The 13241-nt window shown below is 31.4% G+C and overlaps 2 protein-coding genes across 5 annotated transcripts in view; one reads left to right on the forward strand and one right to left on the reverse strand.

Annotated features, from left to right (window-relative positions):
- Positions 1 to 8292, forward strand: part of LOC140059899 (F-box only protein 11-like) — a 33377-nt gene extending 25085 nt beyond the window's left edge. Inside the window, exons 15-19 of the mRNA XM_072105879.1 lie at positions 819 to 962; positions 2240 to 2458; positions 2704 to 2812; positions 3022 to 3120; positions 4853 to 8292. Coding sequence (XP_071961980.1) covers positions 819 to 962; positions 2240 to 2458; positions 2704 to 2812; positions 3022 to 3120; positions 4853 to 4982 — 701 coding nt within the window. The 3' untranslated portion in view covers positions 4983 to 8292. The remainder of the gene's footprint in view (positions 1 to 818; positions 963 to 2239; positions 2459 to 2703; positions 2813 to 3021; positions 3121 to 4852) is intronic.
- A 273-nt stretch (positions 8293 to 8565) lies between these two features.
- LOC140060112 (intraflagellar transport protein 43 homolog A-like) lies at positions 8566 to 13191 on the reverse strand. Of its 4 annotated transcripts, none has more exons than XM_072106190.1 (8): positions 13058 to 13191; positions 12474 to 12590; positions 12252 to 12322; positions 12062 to 12088; positions 11247 to 11273; positions 10539 to 10594; positions 10249 to 10397; positions 8566 to 9703 (listed from the first exon to the last, which is right to left on the reverse strand). In XM_072106190.1, exons 1-8 carry the CDS (start codon positions 13094 to 13096, stop codon positions 9551 to 9553), a joined length of 639 nt encoding a protein of 212 aa, XP_071962291.1. In that variant the 5' UTR covers positions 13097 to 13191; the 3' UTR covers positions 8566 to 9550. The 4 variants fall into 4 exon arrangements, with proteins under 4 accessions (XP_071962291.1, XP_071962290.1, XP_071962293.1 ...); XM_072106189.1 differs by having other exon boundaries at positions 12062 to 12091; XM_072106191.1 differs by lacking the exon at positions 12062 to 12088 and having other exon boundaries at positions 8571 to 9703.
- Between the last annotated feature and the right edge of the window lie 50 nt (positions 13192 to 13241).

Below are 13241 nucleotides of genomic sequence, written 5' to 3' on the forward strand. Positions count from 1 at the left end.
GTAGTAGTAAAATTGACTGAATTGGTCTTTAAATAGAGGTTTTACAATTAAGACAGGCATTTGTGTCATCTGACATTGTATGCTATATTAAATGTCATGCTCCACTGGTTATTGGGTTCAAACAGAGGTTATAAACCTTGACCCTTTTAACCACAACTTTCACAGTTAATTTGAAGTTTCACACTCGCCCCGTCATGGATTTGTCCCACTTTAACTCTACCCAGTTGAATCATCAATAAAGTTACTCAACTCAAATCTTTTCTTTGTTTATTTAAAAAAAAAAAATATCTTAATCTATGGTTGCAGTGCTTTATTCCCTGACGTGTGTGCATATACTCGCTACATGTTGGTGTGTCACAAAATGTTACACTTACTTTTACTAATAAAAAAATACCTTTTGTTGACATATATAAAACACAAATACTTTTTTTTAAATATTTTTATTAAAGCACTGTCTACACTATGAAACTTTATATGAAAAAAAAATGTGATGTTCCCATGGACATGGTGACGTCGTATTATTACCATTATCACTACCATACCATATTTGGGCAGATCACACTTTTCTTGTCAAACTAGTTTGATAGTATAGACAGATATATATTGTATTCCTAGTATACTATCATACATTAGTATGGTAAAATCCAATATGTATACCTCAAATAATATAGGTAGGGAGGTAAGAATGTTAATCTAGTTAAGATCTTAATAGCGATGTGATATGAATAGGTTTTGTAGTGTTAACAAATATATTGTCTTTTTTTTGTGGGAATGTGCGAGGTATTATTTTCAATTCATCTGTATTGTGTTTCTTTTAGGAATGGGAGTACTAGAATATAATGAGATATTTGACAATGCTATGGCCGGTGTATGGATCAAAACGGATAGTAACCCACATTTACGATACAACAAGATTCATGACGGCCTCGATGGTGGAATTTGCATCTTTAACGGGGGTAGAGGTAAGCTAATTGGTTTTTTGTGTCGTGTTTAGAATTTATGAAAGTTTATGATGTTTATTCCAGTCGCAAACATCACAATTGAACAAATTTACAAACAACAATGTATAATAGAAGTTTTAAGATATTAACAAATATACCAAAACGTTGATTTTATATATCTTATATTGCCCAACTTGTTCCTTTGGTACGTTCCATCTCATCACCTTAGCTCCTCTAACAAATCATTGCTATTTTCCGTGTTTCCAGACTTTGACTTAAGCTCTGTCTACACTATCAAACTAGTTTGACAAAAAAAGTGTGATGTGCCCAAATATGGTAGTGTGAAATGTGCAAATATGGTAGTGATATGACATCATCATGGCCATATATGTGCACATCATATTCATGAAGTTTGATAGTGTAGACAGAGCTTAAAGAGGACTCTCCTTTTTTTGTTGCTTCCTTTCTTTGAAATGAACTCTTACCTTTGACTAATATAAAACTTATTAAAACAAAAATTAAAACTTAAATTAATTTAAAACTTAATTATTCAGTAAATGTTGCGATAATTATAATTCACCTTTTCTTTCAATTCTTTGGTTTTTTTGTGGGGAAATCGGTGGAATATAAATATTTGATTACAATATTTTTGTTATTGAATGTAGAGCCATTTAAAATGGTTGTAAACAAACAGTAATTGTGAAGCGCACACACGCCTATTCATAGTGGAATTTAAACCGTCGTCAGCACAGCTGGGATTAGTTTCCCCTTCATATTACCAATCCTTGCGTTCAATCATCTGTGACTCCCTCGCTACGACTGAAGACATTACTAATGTTTAAATCCTCGGTGAACATTGTGAAAGTTTGCGTTAAGCTTCTGCTTAAAATGAAAGTGATCTGAAGCAACGATGATTGAGTTTTCAGTGTCAGTTTTTATGTGAAGTCTCTGAAAAGAAAAAAGGATAATCATTTGGCAAAATTAAATATTTACAATGTTAAGCTCTGTCTACACTATCAAACTAGTGTGATGTGCCCAAATATGGTAGTAATATTCCCAAATATGGTAGTAATATGACATCATCATGTCCATATATGGGCACATCACATTTTTTTGGTCACATAAAGTTTGATAGTGTAGACACATCTTAAGAAATGTTCTTTATCTGCTGCACATAGCTTTAAATGGTCAACAAAATTTGATAAAGTGATTGACAGCAAATACAATTCAAGTTCACTTTTATTTAACAATAAATTCCAGAAAAAATTTGAACACAAACATTTTTTAATATTCTTCAGGTCTGTTGGAATACAACGACATATTCAGAAATACGCAAGCGGGTGTGTTAATAAGTTCTCAGAGTCATCCAAAGTTAAAACGTAACCGCATCTATGACGGCCTTGCTGCGGGAATCGAAATTACGAACAACGCCACTGCCACTCTTGAAGCTAATCATGTGTTTAACAATAAATTTGCAGGGATATGCCTAGCAACGGGCGTACAACCAGATATGAAAGGTTTGTACAAAATTACTTAAACCTATAAGTCAATTTGATAAAACTTTATTATCCCAAACTTGGATATTTTTATAAAGTACACAAAAACAAAGCAACAATCATTAAAAAAATATTTGTTTTAAAAAAAATTAAGCAAAAAACTGTAAACAGTATTTATCCAGTGAAAAAAACTTGTATTTTAAAAATTATGTCATTTTGTGTTGCATAATTATTTTAAAGTTATGTGATGTTTTTTTTTCATTTAGATAACAAAGTGTACAGTAACAAAAATGCAATAGAAAAGGCTGTGCGATGTGGCAGATGCCTTTACAAAATCTCTAGCTATACAAGTTATCCAATGCACGATTTCTACAGGTGAGTTCAAAGGTTAACAATTTTAAGTTAAGTCTTTAGATTACTGATTTTTTTTTTAATTGCCAAATTTATACTGCCACAAGTATGATTAATTTTTAAAATAAAATTGTTTTTGTTTTTTCTCTAAAAATTAAAATAAAATTAATATAAAAGTATGATCAAGTTTAAGTTGACATATTAATATTTTTACCACATTTAATATATTTTAGGTGTAAAACATGCAACACGACAGAACGCAATGCAATTTGCGTCAACTGTATCAAGCGCTGCCACGCCGGACATGACGTTGAATTCGTCACGCATGACAGGTATGTGTCCCATTTCCATGCTTTTTTTCTCTTAAACCTTGTCAACATAAGCGTGTCTCCCGTGTGTGCATGCTACGTGGTGACTAAGCGCATGTGACATACTTATCAGATGCTTGTTACTTTAAATCACGACAGGTGAGATTCTGTGTACACATTGTAACACAGTTTATAGATGTCTATTTAAAGGTGAATAGTGTTCAGACATAAGCTCTGTCTACACTATCAAACTTTATGTGACAAAAAAAATGTGAAGTGCCCATATATGGACATGATGTCATATCACTACCATATTTGTACATATTACTACTATATTTGGGCACATCCCACTGTAGCACAGTTTATATAGATGTTTTCAGACTAAGGGAATAAAAGTTCTGTCTACACTATCAAACTAGTTTGACAAAAACAGTGTGATGTGCCCAAATATGGTAGTGATATGACATCATCATGTCCATATATGGGCTTTAGAAGGAGAAATAATCTTCATGAAATCTCTCAAATTTTGACCATTGTCACCATAACAATATATTTCTCTGTACACAAATAATATTATTTTCAACTACAAATAAAAAAATATCTATATAAATATAAACTCAAATTGATTTGTTTACTATTAAATATTTTTATTGAAATATTGGTTTCTTCATTTGTGCATTGATGTAAAAAATAATGTTGGTTTTGATGTTGTTTTTCATGAACTAAATATAGTAAAACAAAAAGGAAAGACATTTAAATCGTGATTACAGAGAACATATCTAGAATTAGTGACAGACTTTTGTTAATGTTGAATGAGTGATATCCCACACTGTCTTCTTGCACTTAAATTTGACCTGGTGACCTGGAAGTGAATCGTCAAACAGGAACCATGAATCATCGGTGATAATAAACTTGTTCAACCTAATATTAAACAGGTTCAAGTAGTCGGTATAAGTCTATACAAGCCTATATAATATAAAAAAAACGTAGTCTAAAGCTCTGTCTAAACTATCAAACTAGTTTGACAAAAAAAAGGGTGATGTGTCTATACAGTATATGGACATGATGATGTCATATTACTACCATATTTTGGCATATCACACTTTTTTAGTCAAACTAGTTTGATAGTGTAGAAAAAGCTTAGTTCATAATGCACTAATAATTATATTAGTATGTTCATTTTCATATATACTAATCTAATAACCTTTAATTACTTAATGTTGTTAAATTCTAAATGCAACTCCTCAATCATTGACACTTTTTTAATTCCAAATAAGTTTTTATCTGCAACACAAACTTCTGATTATCGGCAAGATTTGAATGTGGTATGTTTCAGAAAGACAATCTTTTAGTTTTATTATCAAACTAGTTTGGCAAAAAAAAAGTATGATGTGCCCAAATATGGTGTGATGTGCTTAAATATGGTAGTTATATAACATCATCATGTCCGTATGTATCGACACATTACATTTTTTTGTCCCATGAAGTTTGATAGTGTATATAGCTTTAAAGACAATAAAAAGTTAGGAAAGTGCTTTTAGTTTTGCACTGAATAATTGAGCAGAATAATTTTGGCTGCTTTTTTAATGTTCATTTCAACATAATATAGTCATCATTTCTTCAGTGTCTGTGGCACAGATATTATCAGTCTGCAGCCCACATGCAATCTTTTTTCCAAACTGCGTTTTATTAACAAAATAATTCACATTTTCCTGTGTTCGTCGTCATATGACATCTCTCTCTTTCTCACTTTCAGATTCTTCTGCGACTGTGGCGCCGGGACTCTTTCACTTCAATGCCAGCTCGCCGGTGAACCGACTAAGGATACCGACACGTTATATGATTCAGCAGCCCCGATCGAGTCGCACACCTTGATGGTTAATTAAAGCTAGCGCCCTCTATGTGAAGGCTTTTATTTATTGTGAATACATTTTTAATCTTATTAGTTTTAACAATTTTTTTTTTTGTATTGTGGAATTTGTCAATATACAAAAAAAAATGTAAAATCCAGCTGCCTAAAAGATGAAATCTGTGAAAGGTGTTCAATTGGGCATAACTGTAAAATATTTAAAATAATTATTTTGTAATATGTTTTAGGTAGTAAATTGACCAATATACTGGTCAACAAGGTAAATTATAGATTATGCATGCCATGTTATGGAGGGATTTTTTGTTGAAAAATAATTTTCTCGAACAAGGGGTAATGTATGTTTAACACCATGGCGAACCCCTATTCAGGAGACACCTATTAAGGGACCAATTTGTTGGCTCCCGAATAATGTTCTCGAACAAGGGGTAATGTATGCTTTAACACTATGGCGAACCCCTATTCAGGGGACACCTCTATTAAGGGACCACTTTGTTGGCTCCTACAGAATGTTCTCAAACAAGGGGTAATGTATGTTTTAACACTATGGCGAACCCCTATTGAGGGGACACCTCTATTAAGGGACCACTTTGTTGGCTCCTACAGAATGTTCTCAAACAAGGGGTAATGTATGCTTTAACACTATGGCGAACCCCTATTGAGGGGACACCTCTATTAAGGGACCACTTTGTTGGCTCCTACAGAATGTTCTCAAACAAGGGGTAATGTATGTTTTAACACTATGGCGAACCCCTATTCAAGGGACACCTCTATTAAGGGACCATTTTGTTGGGTTCTTAAAGATGTTCCATTAATAAGAGTTCCACTTTTTTTTTTCCACTATTCTTATTAAATATGTCCATTTCTTTGCTTGCTCTTAAACAAGTGCTGCATTTGCAAAAAATATTTTTATATTAACTGAAGAGTAGAATGATTTATTGGGAGTTGGAATGCTGGATCAATTATTAGTAATTATAGGTTGATTTTTATAGGATTTGTTCTAGCATTTTAAAATGTCATCTAAGTGGTCAATTTTACTCTGTGTATAATATAACCAGAAAATTTAAGTTATTGAAAGACAATTATTATGTATTTATTAAGAACAAAGTAATTGAAACTAAATGCTAAACTAGATATAATTAGAAATTTAATGCAGGCTAATCATTATACAAAAACCCCTTCCCCCTCTTCACAAGCTTTGGATATATTCTCACAAACCACTTTACCCAAAAAATATTTTGGCACACATGACATTTCATAGGTCTGGTGGACTAACAACATATAAACAACAATGACTACAGATTTAGGGAAGCTGACCCAGTTAACATTACATACACTACCTATGCACATCATCGACCCACACATTTTTGATATTAACATTTCACCAAAACAACACTATTTTGTTGGTTCATCACATCTTATTCATTCGTATTTTAAGTAAAATGACTAAATAAGTCTTGGATAAAACTGTGACATATATCCAAGGACACACAGAGCTATATTGACAGTGACAATAAATATGTCACTAATATAGAAAAACTGTAATCTTTGGTGACAAATAAAATAGCATAGCAGATAAAATATGCAAATAAAACTGTTGCAAATATGGATAAAATGCACCTAGTTTTGTAGTCTAGGTACTAGAGCGATTAGTAAAAAAAAGACCCTTTATACAGAGATAGTATTCATTTAATTGTGTACATTTATGGCATTAATTCTGCCGTAATTGCGTACAATAAACACATTTAGTAGAGACATTTGGGGAATTACTTTAAAATGTATTAAATTTGTACGAGGAATTACCAATAAATTAAATAAAATCTATTAAAAATACTGTAGTAACATTTAGATAAACAGTTCATTTACAACAGTACATTTAATTTATATAGAATCCTTATTTGGTATTAATTCAAAAATTTTAAAAGATTTGAAAAAAATTGTTTATTCTATATATGGCACTGAGCTTCCTATATCCTGTCACTTGTTTTTTTTATCTTTCAATTCCCTTAGTCTTCCACAGATATTCCTTAACTTCACTTCTCTCTGTCCTAGCAAATATTTTGTCTCCAATATTCCAGTTCAGTTTGTAATGATATATGTTTAAGTTTAAATTGCATTTATTACCTATAATTATTGTTTTAAAAATAAATTTAAGCAGGTTTTTTTTTTTAAGGATAGCAAAAAATATGGTGCGAACACAATACTGTACATTGAGTACCCATTCCCTCCCCATCTAAACTTTCTGCAAATATTTCTCTTTCGTACGTAAATAATTTCAGCTCGTATTCAAGTTTTTGTTTTATGAACCAAAAAATGTTGGCATTATCTCCGCCTTCGTGTATGATATTTCAACGAATTGGCTTTAAGCTATGTTGTAGTGCTATTAGAGTTCGTTTTTAATATACTTTTTTTTTTATTATGTGCTCGTAGATATGCCTGGTGCTTGGTGGATCAAAAATAAATTGAAAGTGTAAAATTAAAGCTAGCATGCCATACTAATCAAGGATGAAATTATAAATCCCCCAAAAATATTTTGCTAAATAGTATTTTTTAATAATATTTATGAAACGTATAGATGAAGAAAAACTTTTAGTCGAGTACTTTTAATTAATGTTATTATAGTCGTAATGTCTAAGTAAGTGATACATTTGATAGATGAATTATTTTATTTGTTTGGTAAAAATAATAATTTCAATAATATTGCATAAAATGAGTTTTTTTCTTCGTAATTATACTAAAAATGGAATTTGTATCAAATATACTTGGCTAATTTTTTTAAGGTATTTTTGTTGTATAATTGTTTTATAATTTAAATTTACTTGTAAAACAAAGATAGACAGGTATTCATTAATAATTTATGGGAATTATGAACGATGTTCATAAAAAAAAACTTTCCTAGGTAATGTAGTGTACAGTCGTAGATCTAGATACATTTCTTTTTATTTGTTTTATATAATAATTGTACAAATTTGTTTGTCGTAGAATTCCCGTTCTATCTGAAAAATGCTTGTATAAGTTGTAATTATAATTTTAATGCTAATTAGCATTGTTTAATCAAACTAATTGGTTAAAAAAACAATATTTTGATATGGTAATGTTTAAATGTTGTATGGAAGAGTTATTTTGTTATAACAATGTTGTTACTGCTCGATACCGAAGAGTATTGGCTTTTATCTTTGCAATTTTGGTCCACTAGATGGTGTTTTGTTTTGTTTTTTTTTTATTATTTTTTCAACGTAACTGTTAATTTTACAATTTGAGTTTAATCTCATGGATTGTACAGTAAACACAAAACACTGTATATAATGTTTTGTTTCATTTATTGATATTCCTGTTGTTTTTAAATTTAAATACAGGGTGAAGTTTTGATGATGAACGTAAAATACCATCAACAATGGAATAAATCTGAAACTCTTCACACCTTATAAATAATTTAATAGGGAGCTTTCGATTTCGACTTAAGCTCTGCCCAAATATGGTAGTGATATGCTCAAATATGGTAGTGATGTGTTAACGTTATCATGTCTATACAGGTCTTGTCTTTTGAAAATCATACGTCATGCGTAGGCCCTATAGGTCGGAAATCAAAAACTCCTTATTGGTATGATTTCTCGAAGTGGGTGGGAGAGGGGACAATGTGGTGCAGTCAGGGTCACAAAGTACAATACAGTGTTCATCCTTTTTACTTTTAATAACTCAATCTCTTTGCAAAGATAACGTAACTTATAATTTAAATACTATACAGTACAGTAATACATTTAGCCAATTATTATGAATTGGAATGCTATTCAAATAGGTTTACTCTTTCAAGCCTAACCCAGGGATATGTAAAACTAATTACAACTCCCTTCATATCATAACCTACCCTTAAAATTTTGTCTAGCCAAAGGCTTATTACATAACATTTTAAGGTAGTTTTTTTCTCTGGTTTACTTTAAATTTTATGAATGTTACATTATTTGGGATGATGAATAGTTATTGTGATGGTTCTCTATACCATCATGAATATTCATTACCCCTACATCAAGTGCAATGGTGCGCGACAGAACATAAGCCTGTTTTACTCAGACGACAGACTCCATGCTGAAGTGGGGTGAGTTTCAACCCTTTTCGATTTATCTGTAGGCCCGCTCAGGCCTAATTATTTAGCCAGGTAAGTTGGTTTCCTACCAACCAAAATTAGTGGTAACTGCCCTAAGACAAACCTACCTGGCTGAATAACTAAGCCTGATAGGGCCCTGTAAAGTGAGAAATGTATACAGCTGAAATGTGACATGTGTTTGTTATAATCAGTACAGTATGTACAAACAGTTGAAACACAATACTATGACCACTACATTTGGTCTTTACAATGAGGTACTGTAACTATGGACAACTTTGAGGGCAGCACACTTAAACATTTATTTGTGCTCGTTGATTTTTTTTTAAAAAGGAAACGTGATATAATTAGATTTCACCTTGCTGGTTTAATTCCCACTTCTAAGTATAACGCACATTGTCCAATCAGATCATTGAGTTTTAGCTGGAATGTCTTTTAATAGTTTGTTTCGCAAATTATTAACTAAAATTTATTCAAAATCTATTGCACTAGTTTGATTGGTTATCTTTGTCCCATTCATTTTGTAAATCGGATGATATTTCTGTAAATAATCGATCCCAATCCCACGGCCTGTCTTCCTCTTTCACCTCCGACTCTGCTGACAATACTTTAGACAGTAACTTTAAGTCTATTTCATTATCCTATTGACGAAAAAGTGAAATAAATATGTAAATCATGTAATCTTTAAATAAATTTAAGATTTAAGCCAACATCTGAAGTTTTAAAAAGGGGAGGTACTTTTTTTAAGGTCAAAAGCGCCCTCTATCTATTTTCTAGACTTAAGGAGTGCAGTGTATGATGGTGTGGTGGCTATGTGAGGGAAATCACCCAAAAAAAATACAAAATAATCCGGAAGAAAATGTGAAAAAACAGGAGAACAATGTTAGGTCGGCAGACGAGTCTAAAATATATGAGTCTTCCAGCCAAAATATGAGTGTTGGCATGTATGGATTACTTTAGCATGTAGTAATAATGCCGAATTATAAGTCAGGCTGTGTCCAAGTGTAGACATCTAGTTTGTGTGCACCTTAAGGGAACCCAGTAGTTATTTGGATTATTTGTCAAGATTTGGTAGTTTTTTACCGATTAGTTTCCTTTTTCACCTTAATCATTTTAGTGGATATATGTGCACTTATTTTTATCAATGTATTTTGTCACTACATCGAACACTATGCTCTATGCTTACTAGAGTTAAAAGTTGTGAGTGTTTTTGAAGGTCGTCATCAAGTTCACGGTACGTAGCTACTCTATTGACTTGAACACTAGGGGGCGCTGCAATCTGCGTGGCCATGTCTTCCTCCTGAACGTCATCTAGATCTGGTATTACAGGCATATCTATATAAAATTGATACAATACATAGTTTTTATATTAAATTTTAGAAGCCATTCTTTATCTAGCCAAGTATACAGTATACAGTATATATTTCTGTATCACAAATGTAAAATTAAAACTTAAGCAACAGTTGTGTTTCTTACCGTCATCAGAGTCCTCTTGTTTAGATGGACTCATTGTTGAATTTTTAAATTTTGAACTATAAAAAAAAAGAAACCATTTTATTTAAAGATGTATTTTTTTCCAAAACAACAATTATTAACAGCAACATTAATTATTAACAAAATAAACAGTTAAATTTAACCAAAAACCCATCAGAATGTTCGATATCGCTAGCTAAAAATAGTCCCAAAACAATTTTGTGTTTTTGCTTTTAGTTTTTAATTTAGAAATTGTCACCATCTAAAGTTTTTCCCAGATCACAAACATTCAAGTGAAAGAAAGTGTACCGTTAAAAAGCAAGAGTTTTGAAAGAAGAAAACAATACATAAAATCTTCAGAATATAAACACTTGTAAATACAGTAGCTTAGTAAAACACAAAAGAAGTGCAAATATGCAAGTAAAGTATAGTTAATCATGATCACAGTACACCATGTGAACAACTGCTCATGAGTGAAAATATATAGGTGAATACTAATCTACTCCAAAGCACTGGTAATCCCTGTAAAAATACTGATGAGTAGCAACACCCCCATTCCTTGTTTATTAAAAAATATGATTTTATATCGTTTTTATTTTGCCAAATTTATTAAACCATATATGAAAAGGAACCATTAAACAACTGTGTGTGAACAAAAAGTAAAACAGAAAGACATTAGACTTAAAACAGAACTGCACTAAACTCACTTACTCTTCAAAACTTTCTATCTCTCCACCCCTGTTGGTCAAAAATAATATTAAATTGGAGACAAAAATTGCTTTTTATTTAATATGTACTGTATATTGTATTCATGACTCTTTTGGCCTTATAAATTCTGGATCAATTAAAAATAACTACACATTAAAATAGTACAGTACATAGTACAAAAACATGTTCTTTGCCTAAAAACAATACAATATACAAAAGCAATGAAATAATCTGTAAAGTGAATTTGGACAAATAATTTTATCAATTTCAAACATTTTTTAAATAACAAATCTATAAATGTACTTTTATGTGTGAACTAGCACTAAGACCAGACATATGTAAAGCAATACCATTCTACATATTGTCATTTGTTTATTGTAATGTAAAGCTCTGTCTACACTATCAAACTTTATGTGGTAAAAAAATGTGATGTGCCCATATGGACATGATGATGTCATATTACTACCATATTTGGGCACATCACACTTTTGTGAAACTAGTTTGATAGTGTAGACAGAGCTTAAGATTTATAGTCCAGATTATTCAGTTTGCATATCTCTTTTTTGGTCTGTCTGCATTGGTAAGTCAGGCTGTTAGTCCATCCAGTAATCAAACAATTGCATTTGAAACTCTTAGTCTTACCATTAAATAATACAATGCTATATTAAATATATAATTTAAAAATATTTTTATTTTTATCATTTCTTTTCTGAACTTTCAGAAGTGTAAGAATAGCCACATGTAACAAGACAACTATTGAAACTGATTTGCATAAATTACCATACAGGTGTCACATTGATTTAACTACATTAACTTACACTTGTTCCCTTGCTTCATCCTCTGATCTACTACAGCATTATTGTACAAAAAATTAAAATTAGTCATATTTGAAATTAAAATTGTAAAAAAGAAGATAATCACATTAAAGTAATAATAATATTATACCTGGTGTATTAACTTTATTTTTTTAATTTTTTGATAAAAAATAAATAAAAGCGATACACCCACCTTTTCGGTTTTGAAGTCTCATCCGCCCATCCTCCTTGTCTTCTCGTTGGTTTTGGTGGTCCTGCGGGTGACTGAGGAGAAATGAAACCACAATAAAATTCGCCATTCTTTCAGGGGTCATTACATTGAAGGAAGGGGAGGGATCCTACTGATTCAGACTAATTATTTGTATATACTTGTTGTAAGATGGGTTGATGTTAATAATACAGAATGAAAAATTACCTTTCTATCGGTTCCATTTGTTTGTTCATCACCATTGACAATGTCTCCATTTGGTTTTGCATCATCTTCATGATCAGTTGGATTATGTTGTCTGGCTCGTCGTCCTCCTTTGGCATGCTGGAAGAAAACAAAAAATTGAAATTAAATGCCATTTATATAAATTATAATTATATTCATCATGACATGGTCAAATAATTCATAAAATATTGTATTCTTTCTAGGGTAGGGGTAGGCCTAGCCTATATAATTATAGTATATTATATTTATCCGATCGTATTTTTTTAAGAATAATACATGATTAATTTATATAGGCCTATATATATAATAAGCTTATATATATAATAAGCTACAATCGATAAGGTAATTCAAGGTAATAGTTAATACCCTAATCCTACCCCCTTTTTTTAGGCTAACCCCGAAACCAGCCGGGGACAACCGTACGGTGCCGGCCATACAACCAGCACACAACCAAACAGGCCTAGCAAGAGATAGTAGATAGAGGGCCTAGCATTTAAACAAAAGATTCGCAAAGATAAATCCTCACGATCTAAATTTTATTTATTTCAATAATTTCTTTAATTTACCCGTTTCTTTGACTGAAATGTTAAATCTTCCTCGTCCATTGTGTACGCAGTAAAAACGATACAATTTGCCGACGAAACGACCGCTAAATTTATAAGAAACAAAATTTATGAAGGAATGTTTACCTGGCTCTCTACAACGACTAGTGATTACACGAGTGATGTTATTGGTTAATATATTGGATAA

The sequence above is a fragment of the Antedon mediterranea genome, chromosome 10, assembly GCF_964355755.1.
Source record: "Antedon mediterranea chromosome 10, ecAntMedi1.1, whole genome shotgun sequence".
Classification (NCBI taxonomy): domain Eukaryota; kingdom Metazoa; phylum Echinodermata; class Crinoidea; order Comatulida; family Antedonidae; genus Antedon; species Antedon mediterranea.